Source organism: Sorghum bicolor, mitochondrion (assembly GCF_000003195.3).
Source record: "Sorghum bicolor mitochondrion, complete genome".
Classification (NCBI taxonomy): Eukaryota; Viridiplantae; Streptophyta; class Magnoliopsida; order Poales; family Poaceae; genus Sorghum; species Sorghum bicolor.
This window is the reverse complement of record NC_008360.1, coordinates 157,501-172,464: the sequence shown is the minus strand read 5'-3', so window position 1 is coordinate 172,464 and position 14,964 is coordinate 157,501. Positions and strand designations below refer to the sequence as shown.

At 43.5% G+C, this 14,964-nt stretch overlaps 3 protein-coding genes across 3 annotated transcripts; 2 read left to right on the top strand and 1 right to left on the bottom strand.

Annotated features, from left to right (window-relative positions):
• Window positions 1-5,347: 5,347 nt before the first annotated feature.
• On the bottom strand, window positions 5,348-6,163 carry nad6 (NADH dehydrogenase subunit 6). Its single transcript has one exon. The coding sequence runs from the start codon at window positions 6,161-6,163 to the stop codon at window positions 5,348-5,350; it is 816 nt and encodes a 271-aa protein (YP_762337.1).
• Window positions 6,164-9,859: 3,696 nt separating this feature from the next.
• On the top strand, window positions 9,860-11,686 carry ccmFN (cytochrome c biogenesis FN). Its single transcript has one exon. It carries the CDS (start codon window positions 9,860-9,862, stop codon window positions 11,684-11,686), a length of 1,827 nt encoding a protein of 608 aa, YP_762336.1.
• Window positions 11,687-11,870: 184 nt separating this feature from the next.
• Window positions 11,871-12,422, top strand: rps1 (ribosomal protein S1). Its single transcript has one exon. The coding sequence runs from the start codon at window positions 11,871-11,873 to the stop codon at window positions 12,420-12,422; it is 552 nt and encodes a 183-aa protein (YP_762335.1).
• Window positions 12,423-14,964: the final 2,542 nt, after the last annotated feature.

Sequence of the window (14,964 nt, the reverse complement as noted above, 5' to 3'; positions counted from 1 at the left end):
GCTGCCATAAACTGAAAAGGGTTTCTTGCCCTATAAGCATGTAAACATAACAACTCAGAACTATATTCCTGATAAGGAAGAATCATTTCATTCCAGAAATTCCTTTGCAAATTGAACTGTTTCCGAACAAGCTTAGGATGTAGTTCTGAGAGATAAGAATGCAGGAAAGAGAGATGATCTTAAAGAAGATAACCAAGTGGTGTATCAGCCTGATAGCTTGCTTAGGTTAGGTCAACAAGCTTTTAGGTGTATTCACGGCACGGATAGTAGAGTAAGTCAAGTAAAAGCATTGGGTCAAGTATAGATGGGTAAGCTTATACCCTAGATAGGTAAAGAATCAATTCATGGACAGGAACGGTTTTGTCACCAGAATAATAGGTTTGCTAGCTTGGAGAAGCAGATCGGCATGAACGGCTTTCTGTGGGTAGGGATCGTCCGCATAACTTAATAGGTATTATGAACGGGGATAGCTGCTCCCTTTCTTTCCTACTTGGTTGGCACCAGGCGAGGGCAGATTCAACAAAGTTTCCCTTGCTTTGATTACAGTAAGAATTTAGGAAGAGAAGGAACGGATTTCTTTGATGGGGAATCATGGTAATGAATTTCTAGGTCTGGCTAATACATACGCCTTGGCAGTGTGCCTTGTACAACTAGCTAAGGTTGGAGACTCACTTATCCGTCTACAGATAAGCTTTGTATCAATCATGCCTAATTCTTAGGTGGTGGATTCTGCCTCAAGTACTACACTATTGCGAAAGCGCAACCTACACCTATTTTCCTTCGATTGAGATCGTACCCACCACTCCTATCTCGCACGCAGGTGAAGCATCCCGTTCTCCTGGTAACCAAAGGCAAAAGAAGGTCACTAGATTCTCAACTCAAAGAAAAGAGATTAGCCGGCGCCTTAAGCAAGAGGAAGTCAGTGAAAATAAATCCCTGAAAGGAGGAGAGTCTCCATGGATGGGTTTCTAAGGGAAAAAGGCAGTGTGTAAGGAGTGGTATTCCACCCGTGCCCTTGATAGCTGAACATCCATAAAATCTGTATCTCTAGAGTACCAGAACTGCTTATTATTCATCATCCCAACCGAGGAGGACCAAGCTTTCCATTCGTCACATTGAGGTTGTCCTTGTCCTTCACATATCTACAACTGGTTAACTGGCTCTGAACTCCGTGAATCAATCACTTGAGCTTTATATTTCAAAGAAGGGTAAAGAGAATCTAACCCTTCCCTAAAGAGAGAAAAAGTAGTCTGAGTCTCCAGTTAGGACCTCCAAAGTCAAGTGAATACACTAAGTCAGGTCAAGTCTTTAGGAAAGCGTAGCGATGATGCACTTTTATAAGCGAAGCCGATGAACAAGACAAGGAAGTATATGGTATGAAAGGAAAGAGGGAAGATGGTCTTGTGCCGCAAGCGACTATGATGATACCCCGTTTGACTGCTAAACCAACAACCACTGGGCAGGCGAGTAAGTCTACTTACTAGTAGAAATCAAACTCATCTTTGGTGGTACCTATCACTGAACAGCTCATCACCACTCCATAAATTCATACCTCAGGCCCCAGGTACCAGGAGTCCCCAAGAGCTCCCTGTTGGTAATAGGAAAAAATGTGTTGCTCGCACGCGCCTTAATAATGAGTTGAACCCGTTCTCAACAAAGGAGCAGGGTAGTATTTCAATGCTTACATTATTCAAATCGTACCTACCAAGAACATGTTTTTTGAGCGGGACCACTCACTTGAGGGAATTCTCTCAGCCTGGTACAGAAAGAAAGCAGGTCCTAGCAGCTAGAAGAATAGTGGCTCTGAGTCAAAGCAGCTGGGAATTCTCTATCTAAGTCACTCAAAAAATGCTAGTGAATCTCTCCTCCTCTTATCAGTACTCTAAAGTATGTCCAAAAAGGGAAATTAACAAACTGGCAGGCCTACCTACTTTGAGTATTAGAGTGGGCTAACTTAAGAGCAGCAAATGAACTATAGTTTAATTGCCAGGACCACCCACCTGGGCTAAACCCATCTATTAGCACAAGGAGAGTGACTAAATCCCGAGCCTACTTAGGCATTTCTTTCCTCATTATTTAACAGATAGGCAGGCAGGCGCTAGACTGATTTCCAAATAAACTACTTTTAATGCAAGCGAAGCACACTTACGTGGCCCAAGACTCTGAAATTAGGTGAGCACATAGCTAGCCGAGACTTCATACTCTATCTTCACTGCTTAAACTACTCGCGTTTTATCTTGATTTGGATTTCAAACTTTCTATGACTCTCGCACTTTTCTCAACTGAAGACCGGCCTCGGTGAGCCTCTTCTGATGAGGGGGAACCACAGTCTTTGCGGACTCAGGAGAGGGGGACTCGCAGCCAGATGATTCCATCCGTTAATGCTTCTTCGGTAAAGGGAACACCTCATCACCTTCATCTTCATCAGAACTGGGAAGAGGGATAGATAGCTTTCATCATAATAGGCCTCGTTAATGGAATGAGCTACTCGCTCCGCGCCTCTTTGAGTGAGGCTACCTTCCGATTCAGATTGATATGTAGGAAAGAATCTTTGAGAGTTAGAGTACTTAATGTTAGGTTGGTTTAATTCAAATTCTCCAGACTTCTTTTTTTCTACTCTTTCTTCTTTCAAGCCACAAGCCGTAAACTCCATACAATCATTTTTTGGGATGAGCTTTCCCTGTTTTCGGACACAAGCCTACCTACTTACCTCTCGCTTTTCTTCACTTAGAGTAGTTTGACCAGTGAAAGCCGAAGACGTTTAAGAAGGTACGTAAGACGGGCTATGGGAAATAGCATACTCCGGTGAGACTGGTACCTTATTCGCTGCGCGCCTATCTCTTTTGAAACTTCTCCCTATCCGTGTATGTATACATAAACCCTTGTTTTGCTTGCCCTGTCCGCCTTTCAGGAAGCCTACTTGGCGATGAACAATACTTTGAAGGTCGAGTAAACTATTCGAAGGATCGCCGATTCAGTCCTCTTTTTTTATGTTGTAGAGTACAAGTCCGTAACTGGTCTTTTCTTTGGGAATGGTAACCTTACCCCGTGGTCAAACTCTTGTCTTGTGGCCGGTCAATCTCCATCTCTTTTATGGCAGATTCTTTTTTCGAGGACCTGGCGACAACTCTCTCTGGACGGTAGGGGAACCCCAGTGAAATCAGTAATCAACGCACTCCCACTCCTCTTGCTCCAATTCCCTCTCTTCCTGCTAAAGCTCCAACTTATCCAGACTGGTCAACAATTCTTCCTTTGTTCTCCTAATCTCTCTATTCGCATTTGCACTCCACCCCTAAAACACTTTCTCATCTGTTGTAAATGTACTCAAAAGGCTTCCCCAATTCTCCTTTTAACAACAGTGCATGCCACCTCCATCCTCTGAATAAAGTCTTCTTGTTGAAACCATGATCTTTCAAACTTGAAAAACCCTTTGAACAGTTCAGTCTCACACTCCAGCAACAAAGGAACATGGTCTGAACCATATCTAGGAAGGGGCTGTCGCCACAGCATGGGTATACAACATTTAATCCCAGTCTATTGTAAAAAGGAATCTGTCTAACTTAGCAGCTGACACAGCATTGTTCCAAGTGAATTTGCGCCCTTGCAAAGGTAGCTCCATCAGCTCTATATCCTCAATCAGCCCAAACAATTCCTTGCTAACCCTAGCCTGGAATTTCACACCTATTTTCTCACTTCTGGACCAAGTCCTCAATTTACAGATAATCATGTTTTCTTTTCTAATTATAGAGCATCTCAAAATTGTGATAGATTGCAGTCTTGATAATGCTAACATAGTATTGGTAATCTAACAAGCCTTTCGTATTTTGATGCCAGTCACAACAGTTTGACAGGACCCATTTATCCAAAAATAGTCAACTTGAGAGGACTTTTCAATCTCGAACTCAAACTGATGCGTAGCTATTATTTAGAGATGCTCTTACAGAATCCCATGCTACGGAATGAATCTAGTTACCATCCGATTTAGCTCCATAAATATGGACATGGACATGGCTTAAGGAAGCTAATTACTCGGGTTCAAGTAGTTCCGGCTAGAGAGATGGAGTAACTAAGCCCTAACGTTAGATCCATTATCTCACAGAGTGAAATTCAGACAATTCAACCCTTCCTGCGCGGGTGCCAGACATCGCCAAAATGAGTAAGTCTAAGTCGCCGAAGAGAGTATTTTTGGTCTCTCTCGCAAGCTCTGATAGTGAGACAACAAAGGAAAGAATCTTCAGGCTATTCGCTTCCCTCTTTCAGTGTAGCCGGGTAGCAGTATCGGCAATCCCACGAGCAGACGAATCAAATCAGGCCTATTCTTTTTCTATGTTCTTTTTTTGCTCTACCCATTTCTTCTCTTTACAAACGTGGAAGCCTTTTTACGTGCACAAGTCCAGAACGAATTTCGACTCGTCCCTCTCTTGAGACGAGGACTTAAGTTCATTTTATCTTCTTCTCAATCTCCGTTCTTCTTTAATTAAATACGATCTTGAGAAAACCATGCGCTGTCTGGCGATGCGAAAGATGAGAAAGAAATTGGCATGTCCTGGATCTACCACTTTTTACTTCCTTTTTCGTACTCTTCTTTCATACTCCTTACCAGAACGCTTTTCCTGGTTCAGAAGAATAAGATACTGAAATTGTGGCTTACATATGGAAAATGCCTTCGTCTTGAAGCTACCAATGCACACCACGGTGAAATCATTGTCAATTAATTGTTAGATTCCCCATATCACCCATAGCCACCCAAATCTTTTTTTTGCCTCAAACTCTGCTGCCCTATCACTCCTCGATAAGTGTACTTACTCAGGTTGTGCACTTGGCTGAGCGAGATCTTCCCCTTTGGCATGAGAACCGCCTACCTACGCTAACGTAACTAATGCAGATGGCGGAAGTTAGTAGTTCTCCTATCGTAGTATTAGACGTATTTCTCACGTGTAGACCTTAAGACCTTCTCAGTTCTGCAGGAAGGATATTTATATATATACCATTCCATATTAAAGTAAGACGGATAGGGCATATTTGACTAGGAAGCAAGCAAAGCTAGTCCCTCCATACCAGCTAGCAGTCTTGTTTAGGGAGTCTCCTTCTTTACTGAGTAAGGTTCCCGGGTGCCTATGCGATTATTAAGGCAGGGTGCTACTGTACCAGTAGTAGAGTGGGTTGAATCAAATCGTTTGTCTAGAGAGGGTATAGCGATAACCAAAGCTGACTGTACTAGAAACTTGAGATCCTGTATAGGCAACAGGCCTTAGAATAGTGTATTGAACTACAGGACAGGAACAACCTATAAACAAGCGAATTCAGCCTTTAGATAAAGACAATTGGAAAAGAAGTCGAATCAAACCTAAGGCCTTTGTGGCATCGGTACACTCCCCGCAGTTTCAACTACAGTTTCAACGTAGGGGGCCACTACGGGTAGGAGCTCGCTAAATTCGGCCCAGGAGGAGACACTTCGGGAGTGGGTCCCCACGGACTTCCCCGTACAAAAAGAGAAATGGGAACGAGGTGTTCTGTTCTTTGCTGTGATTCTTGGCCGTTCAAGAATCACTGTTTTCGTGCTAGCTCTCGGCCTCCTCATTATAGTCCTCCTAAAATCCAAGGCATTTCGTCGGAATACATCCTGTCTTTTCACCTTTGTAGTCCTATGCATAGTCAGTACTATAGCCCCAATCATAGCTACTAATAAAATCAAACTAGAAACCAAAAACCAGACGGAATAGTAGGTATAAAGTAAATTGCCCAATGTTTCCAAATTAGTCCAACTTCGTACCTTTCCGGCATAAACCGTATATCCCAGGGAGGTCGTATTTCTTTGGGTTGGTAGTAATGGAATGGTTTCATTATCTAAAATGAAGAACATTTCCCACCAAAAGATCAGTCCAATAATACCACTCACTGGTAAATAGCGCAATACTTCTTCGTGAATCTCCGCTATTTGAATATTGAACATCATAACCACGAATAGGAATGAAACGGCAATAGCTCCTATATGAACTACTGGGAAGATCATAGCGGAGAAGTCGAGACCTAACAAAATAAGTAAACCAGAAGTGTCGCAAAAGACTAGGATGGGAAACAAAACGGAATGTACCGGATTTTTAGCACGTACAACCATCAAACCAGAGACCAAAGCAGGGCTCGACAAAACAGAAAGTATCATGGTACGTCGTCCTTCCTTGAAATGGAACTTGAATGCTGGAGCAAGAAGACGCATTCAAGTCGATCTATTACGACCAGCGCGGTTGTTCGTATTTCATTTTCTTCTTCCAAGCCGACGCTCTTCTTATAAAAGAAAGCACTCACTGAATTACTTACTGAATCTCGTCTTTCTCTCGACGCCGAGAATTTTTTACGTGTCCGGGTCGATCAGAGGTTCGGCTTGCTTCTCCCCCACCCTCGCCTATGAAATGGATATTGTTGTTTTAAGATCAGGATTGTGACAGAAGTCGTCGGCACGGACCTTTCCAGATCCTGGCAGAAAGATTTCCTCCGCTAACGGCTCTGGTTGAGACCTCCTTTTCAGTCCGATGCGTTTGAGCAGTAGTCGTTCCCATCCTCTTGATTTCCGAGTCTCGTGAAAGAAATCCAATGCGAAAAAGACAGCAACAACCTTCTGATAGTTAGGAAAAAAAGGCAATCCATGTGGAGCCCTTCCTCTTTCGCTTGTTTTGGCTGTGAGTTCTTCTATTGAATCTGTTCAATTTGGAATTAGAATGTCTTAACTGATTAGTACATATGTGCATGAGTGACACGAGTTAGTACAGGAAAAGAAAAAGCTGTACCAGTCATGAGTAGTAAAGCTGTACCAGTCTTGACATGTGTTAGTGCACGAAAAGCCTAAGCCACGTCCAATCTTGTTTCATTTCTTTTCAAGGTTTATAAAAAGCTAATCCAGGTTCCTTTATACCTAATATGACATTTTTGGAAGCTTAAATGATTGCGCGCCACAAATTCATATTTTAGAAGGTTGATTTGGCCTACTTTTTACCTTTATTCCTCTAGTTTCTGTGAGACTTGGTTCATACAAGTTTGATACAATATGATAATAGGCTGTATAGGTCAGTTTGAACTTTCTTTGAACCAGCTAATTTGCAATTTTTTGATTCTTCATACTGGCATGCCTGACTTGAATTATGCTTAATTAGCACTCATCGAGTTTGAGCTTTCTTGAAGTTTCAATAAGTGCTGTTCAGGCTTGAGACTGACAAGAGTCAACGTGAACGTGTTACTGCCCCCGCGGGTCGACATGAGCTTCTCTTTGCTAGTTCAAGTCGACAGGAGCCGGCCAATGGCTAGAACAAGTCAGTTCAAGCTGCTTCGCACTACCGTTGCTAACGGATTCAAGTTGTCTGCAGTCGACACAAGCTTGCCGCTGCTGCCGCAAATCAACTCAAGCTTCTACCCTATGAAACAAGTCAACTTGAGGTTGCCCATCACTACTTAATCCGCTACCTCAAATCAACTCCAGCTCCTCGTTCCATCATGAAAGAGTAAAGCCCCAAAATGGGTACACAGCTAAACATGAGAGCAAGCAGACTCTTGTGTAACTAAGCCTTAAAAATGGGGGTGTGCATGTAACATAGCCGTCATAGAGCGGGTTCCCTTGTAAATATGCCCAGACCAGCGCCTCTTTGTTCTACATGGCATCTCGATTCTCCACTACATGACCCAGACCAGGGCTTGTAAACTGGAAGGTAGTATCAACCAATATAAAATTACTGGAGTTATATTTGAACAGGTTGACGAGATAAAATAATTCAAATGAAGAGATAAGCAGATGAGGAGATACGATGATTCAAAGGAGAAGTACATGATCTGCATGCAGGACGCAAACCAACCTGAGGCCTGAGCGAAAGGATCACGTCTCTGCTGTTTTGTTACGAATAGATGTACAAGCAGCATGCTGCTTAAAATTCCCTGAGTCCAAGTAGCTCACGTTTCCATATCAGGACCCACACGTCATGGGAAGTTGATATGGTTTACGGCTGCCATCCTAAGCAAGGTAATTAACGGATTATGTTCCCTGCAAGCCAGGGAGATTCGGCAGTTAGCATGGGGAGCTAGGTAAGGAGCAATCCACGCCAGGGTCTACATATAGCTAAGCCAAAAGACTTATCAGGCGAGCGTACGGAAGAACAACAGAGAGAGCCTTTGTTCCCATCTACTGTGCGCACATGCATATTAGTTCAACCTCTCACCAAGTCCTATACTCTAGTACATCTAGTAAGTGTGAGAGATTAGATTAATCTACTGTTCTTGAAAGGTGACATCGGGATCGATCTCGGTGGTGGTGGCGTTGTAACACCGAATCGATTTCCAACTTGTATAGGCACTCAGCTGCCTACCCAGGTGGGCGAAAGCAGACTTTGGTGAGTTAATCCGAGCAAGGTGAGTGGTCGGCGGAGACGTAGGACTGGTGGTCCGAACTCCGCCCGTCAAATGCGAGGCGCGAAGCGAAGACTTTGTCCCCTTAAACTTAAAGGAAGAGAAGGGCGAAGCATATACCAGTGTTTTGCCAACGGCACGAAGCGAATCTTGCAAGCCAGCCTAGCCCTACGCCTAGATTGATATTCACAAGAACTACTACGTACGGTATTCACAAGAACAATAAGTTGAGAGGAGGAGCAATAAAACTGGACGAAAGCAGTGGGAAGAAAGCGATGCCCGGGCGATGGTAGTACGAAAAGCTCGACTCCTTTGGATTCCGGATTAGAAGTAGCTCCGGCTGCGGCTAGAAGGCAGTTATCATAATTTGAGGATGATGGATCAAGCTAGATCGTATTATAAAGGAACGAGGCCCATCTATAGTAGGTGGGTCCCAGCTCTTTTTTTAACGAGGGTCAGTGCGGCTTTAAAGCTCCTAAGTAGTCCACTATACAATAAAAGAATCGAAGCCAGAGGAAACAAGTGAAGGTGGATCAGCGATTCCTGCTCAGGTGGTTCCAAAACTAGAAACTATTCCTCTACTCGCTATGCGAAAAAAACCTGATAAAATAAGTATAGTCTAGATCGTACTCATGAAACTCATATAAGAACAAGGTATTGAAATTCATCTTTACAGATCGGAGGAAGAGTAGGTTATTCAGCCCGAGACTCGAGATGATCGATCTTGAAATGAGAAGAGAAGGACCCACCCAATAAATAAACTATTCCAATGACTTTGTTCGCTTCCCCTGAAAGGTAAAATGGTTTATTTGCACCTGTAGTGGGACACCTCTCCCAGCTCCCAGCCAGGGTTCAAGCAGGAAACTATGTTAAGGAGCTGATCCGAATACAGATACAAGGCCCCCACTCATCACAACGAACGGTGAGCTTTCCCACTAGCCTTCACAGGAGCAGCACAATCATGGCCAAAAACAAAAAAAAAAGATATCGTAGTACGAGAAAACCAATGGCATTTATCTATTCTAAGTAGTTTCTTCTTTTCTTTTTAGAGGACCTGGCCAACTCTAATTCCAATGCTGCAATCCTATTGGTTTACTGAATGAGGGTGGGTAGACCGAAAGAAGTGTTGTTATTTACTTCCTTCGATAACATAGATTGTCCACTCTTATGCCCCATGCATAAAAATGGCTTGTGCTTTAGCACGTTTCGAATAAAAGAATAGAAAAAAAGTAGGTGGATCGGGATCGCTATTACGAGTATTCGAGTTCTTGTTTTCCTTTCCTTGGAAAGGGAATTATTTCATGAGAAGTGCACCGGTAGAAATGTGACTAAATATGATCTTGATCCATAGCTCGTCCACTTTCTTGATAAACGACTCGATGCATTTTCTCTTCCTTGCCGCTGAGACTGAGACATATCAAAAAGATCTATTACTAAAAGGAGATTGGGATCATCCTGTGGTTACCGGATGATGGGAATAACTAAGCAGAAATTAGGAAATGAGCACGAAATGTCTATAAATGAATTTTCTCATTATTTGTTATTTCCGGGTCTTTTCGTTGCATTCACTTACAACAAGAAACAACCACCAGCGTTTGGTGCAGCACCTGCATTTTGGTGCATTCTTCTTTCTTTCCTTGGTCTTTCGTTCCGTCATATTCCAAATAACTTATCTAATTACAACGTATTAACCGCTAATGCACCTTTTTTTTATCAAATCTCAGGGACATGGTCTAATCATGAGGGTAGTATTTTATCATGGTGTTGGATCCCAAGTTTTTATGGATTCCTTTTTTGTTACCGGGGTCGACCCCAAAGCCATAATGTCTCAAAACGCAGAGGCTATAGAGAAACTTTGATTTTTTCCTTTGTCTCGAACTTCGTGAAGAACTCCATTCTATCTCTCCAACAAAAAAGTGGAGCTGCGCCCCAGTTGTACACTCCCTTCGTTCGGAGAACCCTTGTTGATTCTGAACTTCGTTCGCAAAGTAAGCGTCCTTTTAACGGGCCAGCCCTTTTTAATGCGCCGCTTGACCCAGTTTTGAAAATGAGCTTTGCTCTTCTGGGCGCTGGGCGCTCCCGTGGTTCGCGAGAAGGAAAAAGGACTAATCTTTTGTTACATCTGGCACGAGATGAAAAAGAGAGAGCTTCGTCTATCGATGAACAGCAGATTGACGGAGCTCTTGGCATTGCTTTGTTTTTCTCTCCTTTCCTATCAGCGAGTTCCGATCCTTTTGTTCGAAATTTCTTCGTTCGTACCGAACCGCTTGCAGAATCAAATCCTGTTCCACAAGATCCTATATCAGCTATACATCCTCCTTGCATTTATGCCGGAGACGTCGCCAGTGCTATGGGCTTTGGGTTATGTAGATCAAAAATGATGAATGGGATTGTGGCACTCCACTCACCGCCAATGCGGAAGGATGCCGCCGAAAAGAATGGAACGCTGCTTCGCTCTGCTGGATGCGTCGGATCCCATATAAGAATCTCGCTCTTTACCCGATCATTCAAACATTTTGTGGGCGGCGCGCCTGCTCTATTGTTGCGTAGCAATAGAAGCCTGCTCATGCTGCTTCGGCGGCGCTTTTTCGCCTTCTCTTCGCTCTGGACAGGAGCGCTAATGGACACGGGGAGGGAGCAGGCGAAGCGTGTTGTCGTTCGTAATGGAAAGAAAGACACCACTACTTCGCCTCTTTGTTGGACCGCCGGCGCGAACACAGTGGTCTCTGACCAGGACCAGGAACCAATTCGAATTTGGATCTTGACATGTTGGTTGTTTTTAACCGTAGGCATCTCGCCAGGAAGTTGGTGGGCTCATCATGAATTAGGTCGGGGTGGCTGGTGGTTTCGGGATCCCGTAGAAAATGCGTCTTTTATGCCTCGGGTATTAGCCACAGCTCTTATTCATTCAGTAATTCTACCCCTTCTTCATTATTGGACCTCGCTTCTGAATATTTTGACTCTTCCATGCTGTGTCTCAGGAACCTTTTCAATACGGTCCGGATTGCTAGCTCCCGTTCATAGTTCTGCTACAGACGATACACGAGGAAGATTTTTATGGCGGTTCTTCCTTCTAATTACAGGCATATCTATGACTCTTTTTTACCAGATGAAGCAGGAGGCATCGGTCCGTAGAACCTATAAAAAAGAGATGGTTGTGGCGCGAAGTACTCTTGTGCACCTACGTCACTCGGCTCGCGCGCAACCCCGCCCCGTTATGTTATGGAAGAATTTAGCTTCTTGCTGGGCTGGTTATTCAGAGCCAGCAACTGGCTGCCGGATTTCGTCCCGTCCGTAGCGCTTCGGAAGTCACTCTGGCGTGGCGCTGCTGGATACTTCTGATCAATAGGAATAGGAGGAAAAAAAAGCTTATGATGAGCATCTATTGGAGTCGATCATTTCCAAGATCTAATTCGAGTTTCTTATTATGTAGTGGAAACGCCTTACAATCTTCAGTTTTACGCTTACGCTTAAGGGAAGAAATGTTCTTGGTGGATGCAGGCCTTGGTACCCCAAAAATTTGTATGCAAGATGAGCTTACAGGACTGCCAATCAAGCGAGCCACCAGGTTTGAGAATAAGGTGGGATCCAAGAATGTAGTGGCTGGTGAATCACTGATCAAAAAGCGGATTTTTGAGAGATTCTTCATCGATCTAGTGGCCGGTGAATCACTGATCAAAGAGCGAGCAGCCGCCAGGTTTAATGATTTTGTGGGATCCCTGGATGTAGCGGCTGGCGAACCGCTTCTTCTTCCACAAAGATTCAGACAAAACCGAGCTTGGATAGAACTGAAGAAGATTTGGCGAACGAAGAAAAAGGTAAAAGGGTTTCAAATTAATAAAATAGAAGGAGGTTATTCAGTAGCCATCGCAGGTTTCATTACTTTTCTTCCATTCAAATTAAAAAAAGCTAAAAAAAAAAAAAGGATAGCGAATGCTCGATTCACCATTGATAGCTTTATCCCTAAAAGGAGGGATATTGTGATAATAGCGGCAGATTCAAACAAGAACTTAATGAAAAAAAAGACAAGATAGAAAAAATTCTTAATAATCCGAAGCCCACCTTAATCCATTTTGTTGAGGATCTTGCACTTATTCCGGCCCTATATTTACATAGCCAAGAAAGGCTCTGGTGATCATGCGTGACTGCGGAGCGCCTATCGCCCTGGCACGGCACTCTAAAATGCATGTTGGGTTGGGCCAGCAAGAAGACTTCGACTAGGGAGACGAAGAATGGAATTGAAGAAGGCAGCATAGTCTAAGATAACAGAATGGAACACCAACCAACGAGTAAGTGGTGGATTTGGATGGAGTCTCGCAGAAGAAGAGTACGCGCGCTAGCGCGCCCCAAGACGTCAGTCCTTTTTCTGCTTGCTGGCCAAGGTCAGTTTACTGAATCCCTTCCAAACACCAACCCAATCTCCATTCCTTGATGGGAAATGAGCAAGACCATATGTTTCTCCAAAATATAGCCCCTATATAAACCTAGCCCTTACTACCCGAACTTCTTACCTTCAAATAGGACTAACTGCCCGAACCCGCTTGCTTATCTTCTACGATCTAATTAAGTTAAGCAGTGGTTATTTTTTTTTTAAGTGACTAGAACTTCTATTAACTACTATTCTAGCACCCAGCTGTGCCATGTGTTTATTCTATTTTGCAGGTATTCCTTTGAATAACTCATCTTTTCAGGTAAGAAAATTGGAAGATCTTCTTAGTCAGCCTATCTGTATTCTTATCCTCTAGTGCGGATCCAATCAGATTTTATGAAGCCAAGGCCTGACATCCATTGTGGGGATCATCTTTTATCGGGAGACATGGCCTGGTGGTTTCTGATCGAGATTCCTAATCAATAGGGCGAAGAGCTCTTCGCATGATCTGGTCCTACCTTTTTTTTTCTACGCTATTTTTTTTCCCCTTCTCAGCTGCTGTCCTTACTCCGGATAAATTGGAACACATTGATTCCGTTCGTTCCTGCCCTTCGCTTCAGGCCATAGTGCTTCTGAATTATTTCTATACCCCTTTGATGATGCAGCCTCTGACTCTCGTGGCTCCTACTTGATTAGTCAGAACTTCTCTGTCTCAACTCGTGGACCTATCTATCTTCTTCTTTATAAGAGATAGGGGTTTGCTATTCTCACGGATTGCTCATATTTATTTACCCTACCCCATTTCAAAGTTTGTGCCTTGTTTCAGCCCTTCCTTCATCTGAACCTTCCAGTACTAATCTATCTTTATGGGGACTCATCTGACCTCCGAGCTACCCTGTCAATTGTAAAAAGTAGTTGAGTCGTGTCTCGCAGGAGCAAAAAGAGTGAAATGAGGACGTAAGCCCCCCAGGTCTTCCTCTTCCTTCTAAACTAATTGCTTTCGCTTGACTCTTCCAGTAAAAAAGTATACTGAGTGGTTGAAGGAAAGCGAAAAGGAATGGCTTTTTCATGTACCAGATCCGGTGAGCCAGACATCAAGCAAAAATGGACATACAATCAAAGAGTAAGGAGCAGTTATTTGCCGGGTGGATTGATCAGAGCTGCAAGGAGAGACTCGGTTATGGTGCGATAAAGAGCTTGCTTCAATGCTCGGATTCAGGTAGAAAGTAAGAGCAGTAGCATATTCATAGGAGAGCTTTGTACTTGAAATTAGTAGTCCCGGTAGTTGGAAAAAAGCTCTGAATACAGATTCAAAACATCAAGATAGGTAGTCCGATCATTAGTTGGCCAGTCATAGCAATTTAAGTAGAAAGCTAGCTTCGGGATCAGATCATTCAACTAAAGCTGTCAGGCCGGGTAGGCTTTGAGGAACATTGGGGGTTCCTTATGTTGTGACTGAGCAGATATGTCTATTGTGCCCGGCAAAAACGGATTTGCAAGGACCAAAGGCTTTCTCATTCGGAAAAACAATTCCAAGTATATTTCCCTTCTCCATTCTCTGCTCGGATGATTGCCGCTTGTGTGAATTTCATTGCTGCGGGTCCCGCGTGTGCTCGAATAAGATTGTTTTAGGATTCTATTTAGTTGAATTTATTGACTCCGCGGTGCTGGTTATCGAGTTTATGGCGCCGCCGACCATCCAAAAAGTCAAAGATGGCGTCGGCATTTACTTATTATGCTCTCTTCTAATAGTGGTCCCTTGGTATTCAGGTTGTAAAATCCTGATAGGAAAGAGTCGACTGTTAGACCTTGTTTTTGTAATGGCCTATCTTCTTTAAAAAGCCGAAAGATAAGGATTTCTAAAAACTTTTGCGTTCCTTTTTCTTTTTTAGGATGCTGGTCTCATGTTTGATCTGGTAGCGATTAAAGAATGAATCTTGCTCTGGCGATCATGGTGGGATTGGTACACCTCTATATGCTGTAAAATGAAGGTACTCTTGAGTTCATGCTACGACCGCCGATTGTTCCTGTGACCACACGCCGTACCAACAGAAAACTATCAACCTATCGGTATGGTTTGTTGTTCACGTGTTATGATCTCGCTCATCAGATTGTTCCCCCCTCCCCTGGTCAATGGCGGTGAGTTGATTGACCAGGGCCTTCCCTTACGACGATGGAATTTCTTCCATCGGCAAGAGTACCTTTGT